A 14,638-nucleotide genomic window follows, 5' to 3' on the forward strand; every position below is an offset into this window, starting at 1 on the left:
TGTCTGTGTGCCTTTTTTGTGTGTGCGCAAAGAGTTTATCGAATGGTAGCTACTATTAACTTTCTTAAAGGTACAGTGCACCAGAAAATAATCATTGATGCGTATTACTTTTCATGGAAGTTTAGAAGAAAGTGTACACTGTTCCTTTCTCTACAACAAAAGCATGTAGTGACCACAGGCTGTCAAGCTCCAGAAGATCAAAGTGTAATTAAATTAGTCCATACCAGTGTCTGAAACAATACAGTAACTTGTGTTTGAGGAACAGAACGAAAAATGTTTTTTTTTTTTTTTTTTTCTCTCCACTACGCATGGGGGAAGAAAAAAGTCAAGTTAAATGACAGTTTTTTTTTTTTTTGCCTGAACTACCCCTTTAATTGTGCAGTGACAGCTAGTGGTTGAAATGTTGTTGAGTTGCCAGATTGAGGACATGGACAGGAGCAAGCACAATTGAAAATAGAAGGCAACAAGCCTTAAACTGTAAGTTGATGAGCTGATTTATCTGCGTTTTAATATGCTTCTGTTCACAGAGTGTTTTAGATGGATGCTGAGACTTTTTAGGACAGGTAGAGTGTTTGATCTCTGACTCTGACCGTTCGTTCGCAGTACGCTGTGTTTTCCACCAACTGGCAACCCAGGCTATCGAAATTCTTTTGGGTAAACTGTCGGTGGGTGGAGTCACACAGATCAAAACAAAAACAGACATTCTGACACAGAGCATACATTTTCAAAAACGAACAACTGGCTGTAAATTTGTTTTTTGGAGAAACAAGTATATGAACTTAGAATGTTTCCTAAATGTCTGCAAATGTATTATCATGTTTTTATGCTTCAGTACAGTGAAAAAATTACAACACCTTCAAGTGAGATGTTCCAGTCCAGAACATAAGTGTCGTGCTGATGTGTTGCAAATGTTCTCGAGTCGGTGTTGAATTTCTTTGGATCAGTTGATCCTTCTCTGAAGCTTTCCTGCATGACGGGCTGTTTAGAACTAAGAAGCACGTGGTTTTTTTTGTTCTTGCCGAGCAGTCACAGACTATCTGGCCCAGTCTGGCTTGAGAGGTCAAAGGGTCATGTGATCTGGTTTTAAGAAGTGCCACTACGAGTCTCGCGCCTCTGCGGTCGCCGTGTGACGCCGAGCATCTAATAGATCTTTCTCTCGCACCACAGTGCCATTGACGTAAGAACGCACACGAAACGGCCTCGCTCCTCCTCCCGTGGGTTTCACACGAGCACGACTCCATAAATCGCCCGTTTCTGCGTGTTGTTCGAAACACGTGCCGCGTTCTGAACGTGTTATGGAGAGCACATGCTGTTTCTAGGCATCTTACGGTCTTTTGTTGACGTATCCAGTTACGTTGGACGGTGTTAAAACATTAACAGTGATGGAGTTCAGCGAGCTCTGTTTCACTCTTTCCCATCTGTCTCTCCTCAGATTCGCTACATTTCTCAGACGCAGGGTCTGCCAGGAGAGCATCTGTTAAATGTGGGGACGAAGACGTCTCGCTTCTTTTGCCGGGAGTCGGACTCGCCGTATGCGGCCTGGAGACTTAAAGTGAGATCAACAACTATGACGTGTTCACAAGACACCTGTATCATGTTCACGAATGATACATTTATGTTGAATAAATGACATGAATCTGGATTCTCGACATTTCCAACATGTGACATAATATTTGTCACCATCATTGCTGGTGGTGTTAATTACATTACTGGTTAATATTATTTATATCCACCTACACAGCCTTGTTTCAGAGGTGGTAGTAATCTTTGAATTTTAAAAAATAGTCAAGAAATGCATAGAAACCATTTTACTTAAATATATCAGGTTATTAAACTACAAATGTGACCATTTATTTGTACAATATTTGATGAATTTTAACATTCATTTCATTACATTATACTGTAATGTGTAATAATTGAGAGTATGTTTGTGCTCTATTTAATTTATGCTGATTTTAATGCAATAGTCCTAAACACACAAGCGCACACACACATATACATATACATATACATGTTGTTGTTGTTGTTGTTGTTGTTGTTGTTGTTTCTTCAGAAATATAATTTTTATAACCTGTTGTGGGATATGAACTCGACATTTCTTCATGAAATTAATTCACTGTTGTATTTTAATAAAATAATATGAAAACAGATAATGAATTGTGCACAATAATGAAATATGCATTACAAGACCAGGGAAAGTCAGTGGGGTCTATTTGATTTGGTGTTGACTTTAATAGACATACATTTTGTTTCAGTCCACAGAAGAGCACGAGACGGAGACGGGGCTGAAATCGAAAGAAGCCAGAAAGTACATCTTCAGCTGTTTGGATGACATAGCGCATGTATGTATCTTTGGATCAAGAACACTAGTTAGAAAATCCAGCTTTTACCACATCAGTCTTCATGTTTTCTTCCAGTGGAAAGTCCTGCAAGGAGAGCGGCACTTTACCTTACCAATGCAAATAGAAAACTCATTTTGTGCTGTTTAACCTGCATCTTTCATTTCACTAATGACAGCAAATGTGTGCCAGTCCTCTATTTTATTCAGTAGGACAATGTTCAGTCTGGATTATTTTGAGTGTTTTTTTTCCCCCAGTACTTTCAAGGTGTATTTGAGGGCAGATCTGTGGAATGGTTGTGTTTTTAAGATAACCCCCACCTGCTGCTCTAGAATCATTTTCTGATTTTTATGATTCATTGCTGACTGCAAAGTTAAAGAGAATGTCATTTATCTGAAACTGTAGATACATAATTTAATATTAGAAAACATAACACTTTTGATCAATTTTAATGTGTCCTTGCTAAGTAAAACTGTTCATTTCTTTGAAGCTTAATTTAAAAAAAAAAAAGAAGAGAGAAAGAAGAACGTACTGTCCCCAGACTTTAGAATGGTAGTTTGTGGGCGTGTGTGCTCAGCTCATTCTCTACAATTAAATGTAAACTTTCACAGTGTGAGGTATATGGTATTGAAGTGTGCTGTTTAAGTTATAAAAATCAAATACTCAAAGCCAACATTTCTACTGTTAATTGATAGTTAAAAGCATGAAAAAACATCCAGAAAATAACCAAAAAACACAATGTGCAAGTGTGGTGAATGTGCAGAACTCTCTGAATGATGACAGTTGGGATTCTGCTGAAATGTGCAGTGCTGTGTGTGTGTGTGCGCAGATTCCTCAGTGTGACTAACCTTACTGTTTGTTTTGTCTTTTCTTCAGGTGAATCTAGTGATGAATCTGGAAGGCTGTGATTTGTTGGCAGAGAAGGTTGATCGTGCAGAGTTTGTGGGTTTGCTGAAGAAGATGTTATTGATAGACGCAGAGGAAAGAATCGCCCCGAGTGACGCCCTTAGCCATCCTTTTGTCACCATGCAGCACCTGCTAGATTTCCCCCACAGCAACCAGTGAGCGGCTTTTCATTCCTCAGCCTCGTTTATGATTCAGTCCTTCTGACTTTAGTCGAGAAGCGCTTTGACACGATGAATTCTCTCTTTATAGTGTCAAATCGTGTTTTCACATCATGGACGTGTGCTGCTCTCGACCTGGCGGTTTTGAGTCTCTAAACCGGACCAAGGCTCCGTTTGTCAGGACTGTCCCGAGCACCGGCGCGGCGCCCAACATCACCCTGCCCTTCTGCAAGGTCACCGGCATTCACACTCAGGTACAGAAAGCATGGCCAGGAAAATTGTAGTTTTGTAAACCCATAAGGCTTATATTTGTTCTTGGAAATCTCTTTTGACCAAAACATAGCGAACTTTGCTTTTATGGTTTTCGCTGTTTATTGTGTACACTTCCTGTATCCTGTCACCCAGCAGCCTTGTAAAACAGCCTTTGCGATGTTATCTGCCGTACTTTTCAAGTGAAGGTCAAAGCTGTGAATGACGTGTGTGTTAAAGGCCACATGAAGTTTGTTTACGTTCCTGTAGCTCAAAATGTAGGGGATGGATTCAGTTCCCAGAAATACATTAACCATTTTTTTTTTTTTTTTTTTTTTTTTGAGCATGATTCATGCATTTACATGCTTAATTCTTCCTGCTGATTGGATTATTTCAGGTCTATATCACCCATTTCAGTCTGATCAAATTAGGATCGATTGAGGTGTTTACATAAAAGCTTCAGCCCGATGAACCCATTAGTCACATTATAAACAGATTATTTGGATGCATAAACTTGCATCTTTTTCCATTTTATGAAGGCACAATACCGCCACCTACAGTGTTGGAGTGTCAGCTGTGGATTATTTTCAGTAATATCAACTGCCTGCCAAATGCATGCATGAGTTATCTTATTACACTTGTCTTGATGTAACTGATTACTTTGTTCTTACAGTTTACTGCATTACTTACCTTTTCTCACAGGTAGTTTCTAGTTTCACAGTTAGTAGGCTTCAGCAGTACCGTTATGAAGTAGGGCTGTGCAATATATACATATATATTGTCTGCGATAATATTGGAACTTTTGTTTTAACGATGTGCAATTTGACATTATTGCAAAAACCAACTTACATAAAAAACACATCTACATAGTGCACGCATATATTATGACATGAAGTCTAGAAAGTTAAAGGGGGGGGCGGGGGGTTTGGGGGGGTGTAGGGACGAGGTGGTGGATTCAGCGCAGAGAACCGCTTCAGTGAGCCGCAGCACGGCACGTATAAACACAAGCATTGACTAGAGTGGACGCTTCAGAGCAGAAACAAACCACAGTCGTGTGCAGTACAGGGGGTCGAAACACATGCCGAAGCCGCGATTTACTTGCTGCGTAAAAGCCGTAATGCACCGCAGACGTGTGCAGTGTGTGGCAAGAGATTTATTCATCACACAGTGTAGATAACGTTAGCTTCACTTATAACGTGAATATTTTTTCAAATGCATAAACTTGCAGTAGAATAGGCTAGGCTAATCAGTGATGATGTTCTTTGATAATGTTTGGCTGCTTTTAGTCTTATGCTGGAGCTGGTTTCAGGCAATGAAACCAAGTATGTAAATAATTAAATAAATTATCACAATAATATCATGTAATAAATGTAAAGATTTTTTTTTCAATATCGCACACCCCATTATCAACCATAAAAAAAAGCTGGTTGCAGTTAGAGCTGAAAAAGTTGTTGACAATATTTAAAATGTCAAATAGGTGTTCGTGCTGGATGTAACAGCAGTATGTTCACACCTTTCATTTTCACGTGCTAAATCATTTGCCCACCAGATACAGTATTACATCATCTATCCTTCAGTTTATTTTTTTTAGTCTTGCACTCCTGTCACTTTGTTCTTTTATTGTTGCCTTTTATTTTAACGTGTGGAGAGTCACGTTGACTCAATCCGCCTGACACGCTCCATTCAGCGCAGGTGATGACAGGCTGTCAAAACTCACGCTGCCTCTGACTACATTTAAAATAAGCCTCAATAAAATCATTCCACCTAAAAAACGTGCAGTGAGAAACCAGCATTTGATGCACTTGGTAGGATGATGTGTGTTGCTGTGTATATATATATTTGATCTGTCTGTGTATAAGACCACAATGCAGAAGTGATGAGAGTCATGCTTGTATCTCACAAATTTGAACCCTTATTGCCGTTGTCATGACAACATTGCTGACATCATGGCAACGTGGAGAGAGCTTTCGGTTTCCAAGGAGAGACAAGGCAGAAGAACTTTCTACCCACACCAAACTGACCTGGCACACGCCACACACACACACACACACACACACACACACACACACACACACACACACACACACAGATACAGATTGTCTTAATGCATTTGATGAGCATCCCACCTTGGCTCCCTTTTGTCACAATACATTTTGCAAACTGTTAAATTATATTAAAGGGAGTAAATATGGTTGGATGGGAAAGAAAGCACTGGCTGTGTAGCTCCTGAAGGAGTCGCCCTGGTCACGTTCACATAATTTCGATTACAGTCATAATGCTATCGCACTATTTGTGTTATTCAGCACCATGGAGTTATGGCTGTATTGCTTGGGAGTGTAAACTTTGATCCAAAGGCATGTAAATCTCATCATATAACCATATAATATAGTAGAATGTAGTGCACTAATTATTGGATTCAGGTATTTCAATCAGACCCATTGCTACAGGTTAGAGCCCTATAAAATTAGTTTTATTTTTTTTTCTTCCGAAATTCTGTTTTTTTCTGGTTGTAATTTTTCTCAACTCCTTTTTAACGGTTAAATTAAATAGTATTAATCAAAGAGCATGTCTAATTAATTAAAATCATGAAAGTTATACAATTTCACATCAATTTAATGAAGGTTTAACAAAAATGACATGTTTAGGGCCCTGTGAAATGTTTTATTTTTGCCCACCTTATGTTTTATTGTTATCAAATTCTGCATTTTAGCATGTCTAATTATTTGAATACATACTTAATTTATTCAAATTTATTCTTAAAATAGCCTTATGAAAGTTGACAGACGCTAAAATCACCGCGCGCTTCAGTGTGTGTAGTAAACAAAACCGCTCGTCTGCTCCATTCATTGAAACAGAGACACGCAGAACATGCAGGATTCACATTTAAATGGTATTTTTGCAGTGTAATATTTACAGATACTAGTCCATGTCGTGGTTTGATTTAGGCGTAATGACCTACTTTTGATTAATTCATTTAAACTTTGACAAATTCCGTGACGTTCTGCGTTATTCAGTAAATTCTGTTTTTATGACTGGATATGCAGTATACAATCAAGCACCTGGAAATGCAGTCTGTATTTACAAACATTCTGAAGAGCTCACTGACGGATGCCACCGAGCTTGTGAAATTTTATCTCTGCTAGATGTTCCACGCTCAACTGTAAGTCCTTTTTTCGGAGGCGTTTAGGAACAGCAGCAACTTGAAGCGGAAGACCGTGTAAGTCACAGAGAGGGTCACCGACTGTAAAAGTCTACAGCACCCTGCAGATTCCAGAGCTGAAAAGTTTTAAACTTCCACTGGCATTAATATCGGCACAAAAACTGTGTGTCAGGAGCTTCATGGAATGAGTTTCCATGTCTGAGCATCTGCATGCAAGCCTCACATTACCATGTAGTGCAATGCCAAGCGTCAGATGGAGCGTGTAAAGCATTTCACCATTGGATTTTGGAGCAATAGAATCATGTCCTGTGGAGTGATGAATCACACTTCTCGGTTTGTCGGTCTGACGGTCGAGTCTGGATTTGGACACCAGGAGAACGTTACCTGCCTGACTGCGTTGTGCCAGCTGTAAACGTACGAGGCTGATTTTCAGGGGTTAGGCTTTCCCTTACTTGCAGTGATGAGAATCTTAATGCTTCGGCATACCGAGACATTTTGGACAATGCTGTGATTCCAACTCCATGGGAACAGACTGGGGAAGATTCTTTTCTATTCCAGCACGACTGAGTTCCAGTGTACAGAGGTCCATAAGTCATAAGACATCGTTGGATGAGTTTGCTGTGGAAGGACTGGAGTCCAGAGCCCTGAACTCAACCCCATTCAGCACTTTTGGGCTGAACTGTAACAGAGGTGCACAAACAGACATCACTGCTTGACCTCACAAATGTTCTACTGGATGAACAGGCAAAAATTCCCATGGAAACACTCCAAAATCATGTGGAAACCCTTCCCAGAAGAGCGGAAGCTGATTTATAGCTGTTAAGAGGGGCCAGACAGTGTATTTCCAATGCGGTGTTGTTAAAGTCCCTGTTGGTGTAATGATCAGGTGCCCCAATACTACATGCACATGTAGTGTGCAATAACATACCTGTATGTGCACAGCATATTTAACTATAAAGTGCAATAAAAAGACTTTAATCTAAAATAATAATAATAATAATAATAATAATAATCTTTTAATTATACAAATAATCTTGTTCAGAAGTTGTTTTCTTATACATCAGTGACTGCTTATAGCCATTTGAAATTGTTGTTTGAATCTCTCATAATATTAGTAACACAGCATATAAACTTTAGACATGATTTTAATGAACTTTACTCAATTTAGTCAATAAGATCAGTAATCATATCGTATTGCTATATGCTGCTTACCCTGGAATATCTTTTTTTTTTTTTTTTTTTTTTTAACAATATCATGTACAGTATTTATGTAAAGTACTTGTATAGTTTGTCGTAGATTATGTAAATATTCCAAACTTTTGAGCAGTAGTGTGTATATACACTGTATATCAAGTGTATTGTCTTGAAATGTACACACTGTGTGGTGTTGTGCTGTACACAAAAAGTGTTATGTTAACTGGCTTCATCAGGGCAGTACTGATGTTGTCTGTTAGTGTCATGTCGCCCCCTATTGGACATTTGAATGCGATTCAGTTGAATGTGTGTCCAAACAAACATCCTTTGCTGCAGCTGCAGGAACAGAAGACAAAAGCTGCAAAAGTACACAATGACGTTGCAGTTTATTTTGGTGTTTGCACCTACAGTGCACCGGACTTTCCCAAAAACATACTGAAAATATATAGTAACTAGTTATTAACTAGAATGGTTTATTACTCCGTTATTACACAGTAATTACATAGTATGTAAATGCAAAACTCAGTATCACACATTTAAACTTGATGTTTTAGACTGTACATGCTGATTTTTGTCTTCTCTTCTCGTTCTGTAGGCTTTAGCCTCATCTGGGCCTTCAGTGATGCATCCTGGGATACCTCTCCAGACAGGAAGTGCTCAGTTTGGTGACTCTTTCCAGCAGGCGCTTATTCTCTGTCCTCCAACCTTGCAAGGTACTTTACCTTGTTATATTTTTGTTAACATTTTGAATTAGATTTTATTATAGCTTCTGTTTTAATTTACTTTTAGCTGTAGTTAATGAGTCAGTGTTTAAGTTTAGTTCATTTAGTTGTTTGTTTGTTTGTGTTTTTGTCTATATTGTTTTATTAAGTTTTAGTATTGGTTATTTTACTACAACAACTTCAAATGAAAATTGCACCTACCTCTTTTCCCAGGTCTCCCACCCAACCCAAAAAAGCAGACGGGATACTCTGTGCGTATGGAAGGTACAGTCCCGCTGGTGACTCAAGCGTCTGCCATCCAGCCTCTACAGATCAGACCAGGGGTCATTACACAGGTAAACACAAAAAAGGCATTTCTAAGGTGGAAACATGGGTACCTTTTTGGTCATGTATTCGTATCATGACATTAGCGTGTTTTCAGCTTGTTTTATCTTCTATTTACAGCAAGCGTGGTCAAATCGTGCCCAGCAGATCCTGGTGCCCGCCTGGCCTCAAGTGGCCCCTTCAGCAACAACACTGGCCTCAGAAACCGTGGCGGGTCCACAGAGACTAGCAGATTGGGGGTGTGTGAAAGCAGTTTCTCTGTCATTGTATTTGTGCTGCTATATTTATCTCTCCATTGTTCTGACGTTGTAACACGTTTCAGACTCTTGCGTGACTCATCTTTCTTCATACACTTTTGAAAGGCTTTGTTTCTCTCCCATCTTTTTCAGGAAAGTTCATTCCCTTGGCAACCATTACAGCTCCATAATGCCCCACCACCAGCCGCTGTTAACCAACCACATGGCCATGTCAGCTCACCAGCCCATCAGCATAGGGATCGCTCATGTGGTGTGGCCGCAGACAGCCGCTAACAAGAGAAATAAACCATCTTCAAACAGGTTAGTCCACACATCAGACCCAGACACTGTGTTGATGTGTGGACGACTGGTAATGCCACTTAAGATCAAAATTTGAAGTAACCAGTAACCGGTTATAAAATCACTGTACCAATAAATGGAGATAAGTGTAAATATGCAGTCGAATATAGAAATGATACATTGAAATTATTTATTTATTGCATTGCAATAAATTATAAATTGTGGGAAATTTCAGGCCCGAGACAAAATGTTATCCTTAATAATCAAGAAATAAATCAGTATTGCTTTAAATAATCGTTTTACACGCAACTTTGTATATAGCATTCGATTTGTCTTTTTTGGTAAATATTAATGGACAAAATTTAGCAACATTAATTTAGTTTATTGCTCTGTTAGTGAAGTTATTTGTTAACTTTTTAATTAATTTTATTAATTGAAATCACATGCTTTCCCTCCATAGTGATGAATACTATTTATTTTATTTTATCTTATTTTATTTTATTTTATCTTATTTTATTTTATTTTATCTTATTCTATTTTATTTAATTTAATTTAGTTTAATTTTATTTTTATTTTTAATTTTTTACTACAATTGGTTATCTGTGGAATCCCGTTTGCGCCACTGAATAAAAAAAAAAAAAAAGGTAATTGCGACTTTTTATCTCACAATTCGGAATTCTGACTTTAAAATTTGTTGCAATAACCTTTAATAACCTTTTTTTTATTTTTTTTTTTTTTTTATTCAGTGGCATAAACGGGCATCCATAGTTATTAGTAAGCTGTATCTGTTATTTCATTCTTGCCATGGCTGCCTATGCCCATCTAATTCATCATTATCATCCCCACCAGAAGTAACAACTTCACGCACAGCACCAATTCCCAAAACTCATCATGCCAGTCCCCAAAGATGGTCAACAGTGCCAAAAACACGGAGGAGGAGGCAGCGGATTGTGTAGTGGAGGCGGAGTCAGAGGTGGTGCCGGAGGAGGAGCCTGCGTGCCGTAAAGCAGAACCGGAGTACGAGGACTCAGCTGCGTCTCAGAAGCAGAGACAGACCATAGTGATCGCTGACTCTCCGAGCCCCGCAGGCAGCGTCATCAGTATCAGCAGTGGAACAGATGAGGAGGGGCCCGACGCTCAGAAACATTCACTAGAGTGAGTTCACTGTCTGATGTGTGTCTGGAAGCTTTAAAGTGTTTTTCTACCGTAAAGAAAGTTCAGTCAGCATTTAGTCAAATTATTTTTGTTTTCACCCTTAACCTATGGAAGCAAGATCTGAAGATTTGTCCCCACAAAAATTACTGGAATCAAACCTGTCCACATATTTTTGGCCATATGTTTTATCTCCCTGTGTACCCCTGAAAGAAAATAACAATTGTGTGTGTGTTGTCTGATGCATGTGGAAATCAATTTAAAGGAGAAGTCCACTTCCAGAACAAAGATTCACATATAATGTACTCACCCCCTTGTCATCAAAGATGTTCATGTCTTTCTTTCTTCAGTCGTAAAGAAATTATGTTTTTTGAGGAAAACATTTCAGCGTTTTTCTCCATATAATGGACTGATATGGTGCCCAGAGTTTGAACTTCCAAAATGTTGTTTAAATGCAGCTTCAAGATCCCAGCCGAGGAAGAAGGGTCTTATCTAGCGAAATTATTATTTTTCATAAAAATAATACATTTTAAATGCTTTTTAACGCTCGTCTTGTGTTTCTCTCCCTGAACTCTGTGTATTCTGGCTCAAGACAGTTAGTGTATGTCGAAAAACTCCAATCGTATTTTCTTCCTCAACTTCAAAAATCATTTCAAAATCATCCTACATCACTGCAGAAGAACAGACACAGTGTTTACAAAGTGAACATGCAAAGAAGATCAAACACCCTTAACAAAAAAGGTAAAACAGTGATATAGGACGATTTTGAAGTTGAGGGAGAACATGAGATGGGAGTTTTTCAACATACACTAACTTCATTCTATACACTGAGATCATTTGAAGCCGCATTTAAACTTCTATTTAAACACCATATCAGTCCAGTATATGGAGAAAAATCCTGAAATGTTTTCCTCAAAAAACACAATTTCTTTACGACTGAAGAAAGAAAGACATGGACATCTTGATGACAAGGGGGTGAGTACATTATCTGTAATTTTTTTGTTCTGGAATTGGACTTCTCCTTTAAGGTCACGTGTTGGTCTTTAAGATTAAAAAAAAGTTACATTTAAAGTTAAAAAGTGAACTAACCACTGCAAAGAATATGAATAACTTCAGTAGTCAGCTGTCCACAAAAGGCCTTAACCGGCCAATGTAGCAGCACAAAAACACACTCAACACAGTGTAATTATCATTATTAACAAATTCTTGCCATGTTTATCACTATTGCACACCCCTGAAAGGCAGCGTTAAAGAGTGCACCCTGTGTTTCAGGTGTAAGGGGAGTCCGGAGTGTGAGGCGTGTCAGAGCACACTGAATATGGAGCGCGTGTGTTCCCTGAGCAGTCCCGATTCGACCCTTAGCACCAGTTCATCTGCTTCAGAGCAGTCCAGCGCCTCCCCCTGCAAGAGACCCAACAGGTTTGTCCTTCACACATGCACATATTTACTAGTAGTCTGAGACCTAAGGCCTATTTTACACTATGACCAGTGATGGGAATAACAGCGTTATAAATGAACGATGTTACTAACTCGTTTTCAACTAATAATCAAACGGATTACTGTTTCCCCATTACAACGGTGTTACCATTACTGACAATAAAATGCAAATATCTTATATTTGGTATATTGAAAAAATATATATTAATAGTGATTTAAATATTTAAATCGACAGCCCTCTTTTTTTTAAATGCTAAACTGTTGTTCTCAAGATAACTCACTAATTTGAACATGAAACACAATGCTGCAGAATAGGTCATATGACCTGCAGTTCATTATGTGTTACATGCAAAAAGGTGTACAGTGTTCAATTCCACACACTCTTTTTCAGTGAGCCTGTTTGTGTGTCCTATGTGTGTCTGAGTACTTTTTGTTTTCTCTCCGTCCAGTATGTCGGATGATGAGCGTGAGAGCGGATGTGATACGGTAGACGGCTCGCCCGCGTCAGTGTCGTCCAGTCGAGCTGACAGCCCCTTCCTGGAGGCCACTTATATTAATGACAACAACCAGAACTGCAAAGCCAGTGGACCTACAGAAGCAGAGTCTGCCAAGCTGCCGGTGCGCACCATGGTGGTGCCGCCTATGCGGGTTCAGAATGAGCCGATGAGCCGCACAGGTAACAAACCTCTCCAGTCCCGTTAAACTTCATATTGTATGAATAAGATATTATTTGAAGGAAAAAAACTTGGTGTATAAGCACATTCTAGCGCCTTCCATTGTCAACTGTGTTCATTCCTGTTGCGTGTCGTTGATCTGGCAACCCATGCAAGCGTCGAGTGTGAGTTAGATGGGTAGGAGAAACAGTGTTTTGAATTTGGACTGCAGTACCTATTTCAACCACTAGCTCTCAGTGTTACATACTGCACCTTTACATGGTGAGTTTTAAAGGAATGTGACGGTCTGAAAAAATGTTCAGTCAGAAAAAAAATTGTGTAGTGTTTAGATTTTTCACTTTGATCCCATGGGAGATCCTGTTGCACAATGCTGAAATTGCACCTTAATCTTTTTTTTTTTTTTTTTAAATGAACTTGCGTAACTTTCGCATCTGTTGTTCTGGGTTTGCTTTGGCAAGAAGTTTAAAGTCTAGAAATCTAACATAGAGACTTTCAAGGAGTGTTTTTTAAGTTTGCCTGCTCTTTCTTCCGTTGTGCTTACAGAGCCGTCATTCCCACCCAAAGGCCGCAGCGGATCCAACAGACAGCCGCCTTACTCCACATTACTGGTGAACCGCCAACAGAAGACCGCGCCGGCTTTCCCGCCCCTACAGCCCTCTCAACAGCAGCTCCCCTTCGCACAGGTCCGTTCTGTCACTTAATCACTACATATTAAGATACTACTAAAACAAACTAATGCATGCAACTTGGTGCATTAATTTATTTAAACATATTTAGGCTGAAGCAATGTAAAGAAATATGATGGTTTACAGTTAAGTTGTAAGGGCTAAGGGATGTTTCCTGTTGAAAAAAAAAAACAGCTAAAACCAGCCTAACCCTGGTTTTACAGGGGTTTTGGCCATTTCCTTAGCTGGTCAGGCTGGGAGACCAGCTTGAACAACCAGCTAACACCAGCCAACCAGCCTAGGCTGGTTTTAGCTGTTTTTTTCAGTAGGGTTGTTAGGCACGAGGCGAAGCGAACCCTTTTAGCTGTTATAAATTCACCGTAAATCACAGCTTCATGGGGCTTATTGCTTTTATAAAACGGTTATTCCATATACGTGGTAAGGTTTCACAAAATAAAGCAAATAACAAATAACGTGTAATGATATTAATGCAAACATTATTCTTTCACCAAACAATGTAGTTGCAACAAAGTTGTTGCCAAGCAGCACACAAAAGTAAACAAAGGTAGAGTAGAGTAATGTAGAGTAATTTACAACAGCTTGGAATATGGCTCAACCAATCAGAATCAAGGACCGGGACTGTCCGTCTTATAGTTGTAGTTTTATCACATTTATTAAGACAAACTAGAATTTTAATATTTATTAACACGCAGATTGGCGAGCCATTTACTGATTCTTGACTGTATGTGACCCTGGAGCACAAAACCAGTCATAAGTAGCACAGGTACATTTGTAGCAATAGCCAACAATACATCGTATGGGTCAAAAAAATTTTTATGCCAAAAATCATTAGGATATTAAGTAAAGATCATGTTCCATAAAGATATTTCGTAAATGTAAAATATTTTGTTTACAAATGTAAATTTAATTTTTGTTTAGTAATATGCATTGCTACGAACTTCATTTGGACAACTTTAAAGGCGATTTTCTCAATATTTTTTATTTTTGCAACCTCAGATTCCAGAGTTTCAAATCGATGTATCTCAGCCAAATATTGTCCTATCCTAACAAACCATACATCAATGGAAAGTCTTGCAGATATGAATTGATTGCCACTTGTTT

At 38.8% G+C, this 14,638-nt stretch overlaps 1 protein-coding gene across 1 annotated transcript in view; it reads left to right on the plus strand.

The window, feature by feature from the left end:
- hipk3b (homeodomain interacting protein kinase 3b) overlaps positions 1-14,638 on the plus strand; it is a 48,307-nt gene that overhangs the window by 28,853 nt on the left and 4,816 nt on the right. The window contains exons 4-15 of the mRNA XM_051134538.1: positions 1,433-1,552; positions 2,256-2,342; positions 3,216-3,400; positions 3,495-3,657; positions 8,602-8,719; positions 8,942-9,063; positions 9,173-9,291; positions 9,442-9,609; positions 10,438-10,743; positions 12,013-12,159; positions 12,627-12,853; positions 13,395-13,534. Of these exons, the coding sequence (XP_050990495.1) occupies positions 1,433-1,552; positions 2,256-2,342; positions 3,216-3,400; positions 3,495-3,657; positions 8,602-8,719; positions 8,942-9,063; positions 9,173-9,291; positions 9,442-9,609; positions 10,438-10,743; positions 12,013-12,159; positions 12,627-12,853; positions 13,395-13,534 (1,902 nt within the window). The remainder of the gene's footprint in view (positions 1-1,432; positions 1,553-2,255; positions 2,343-3,215; positions 3,401-3,494; positions 3,658-8,601; positions 8,720-8,941; positions 9,064-9,172; positions 9,292-9,441; positions 9,610-10,437; positions 10,744-12,012; positions 12,160-12,626; positions 12,854-13,394; positions 13,535-14,638) is intronic.

This window comes from Labeo rohita, chromosome 18, assembly GCF_022985175.1.
Source record: "Labeo rohita strain BAU-BD-2019 chromosome 18, IGBB_LRoh.1.0, whole genome shotgun sequence".
NCBI classification, from domain to species: domain Eukaryota; kingdom Metazoa; phylum Chordata; class Actinopteri; order Cypriniformes; family Cyprinidae; genus Labeo; species Labeo rohita.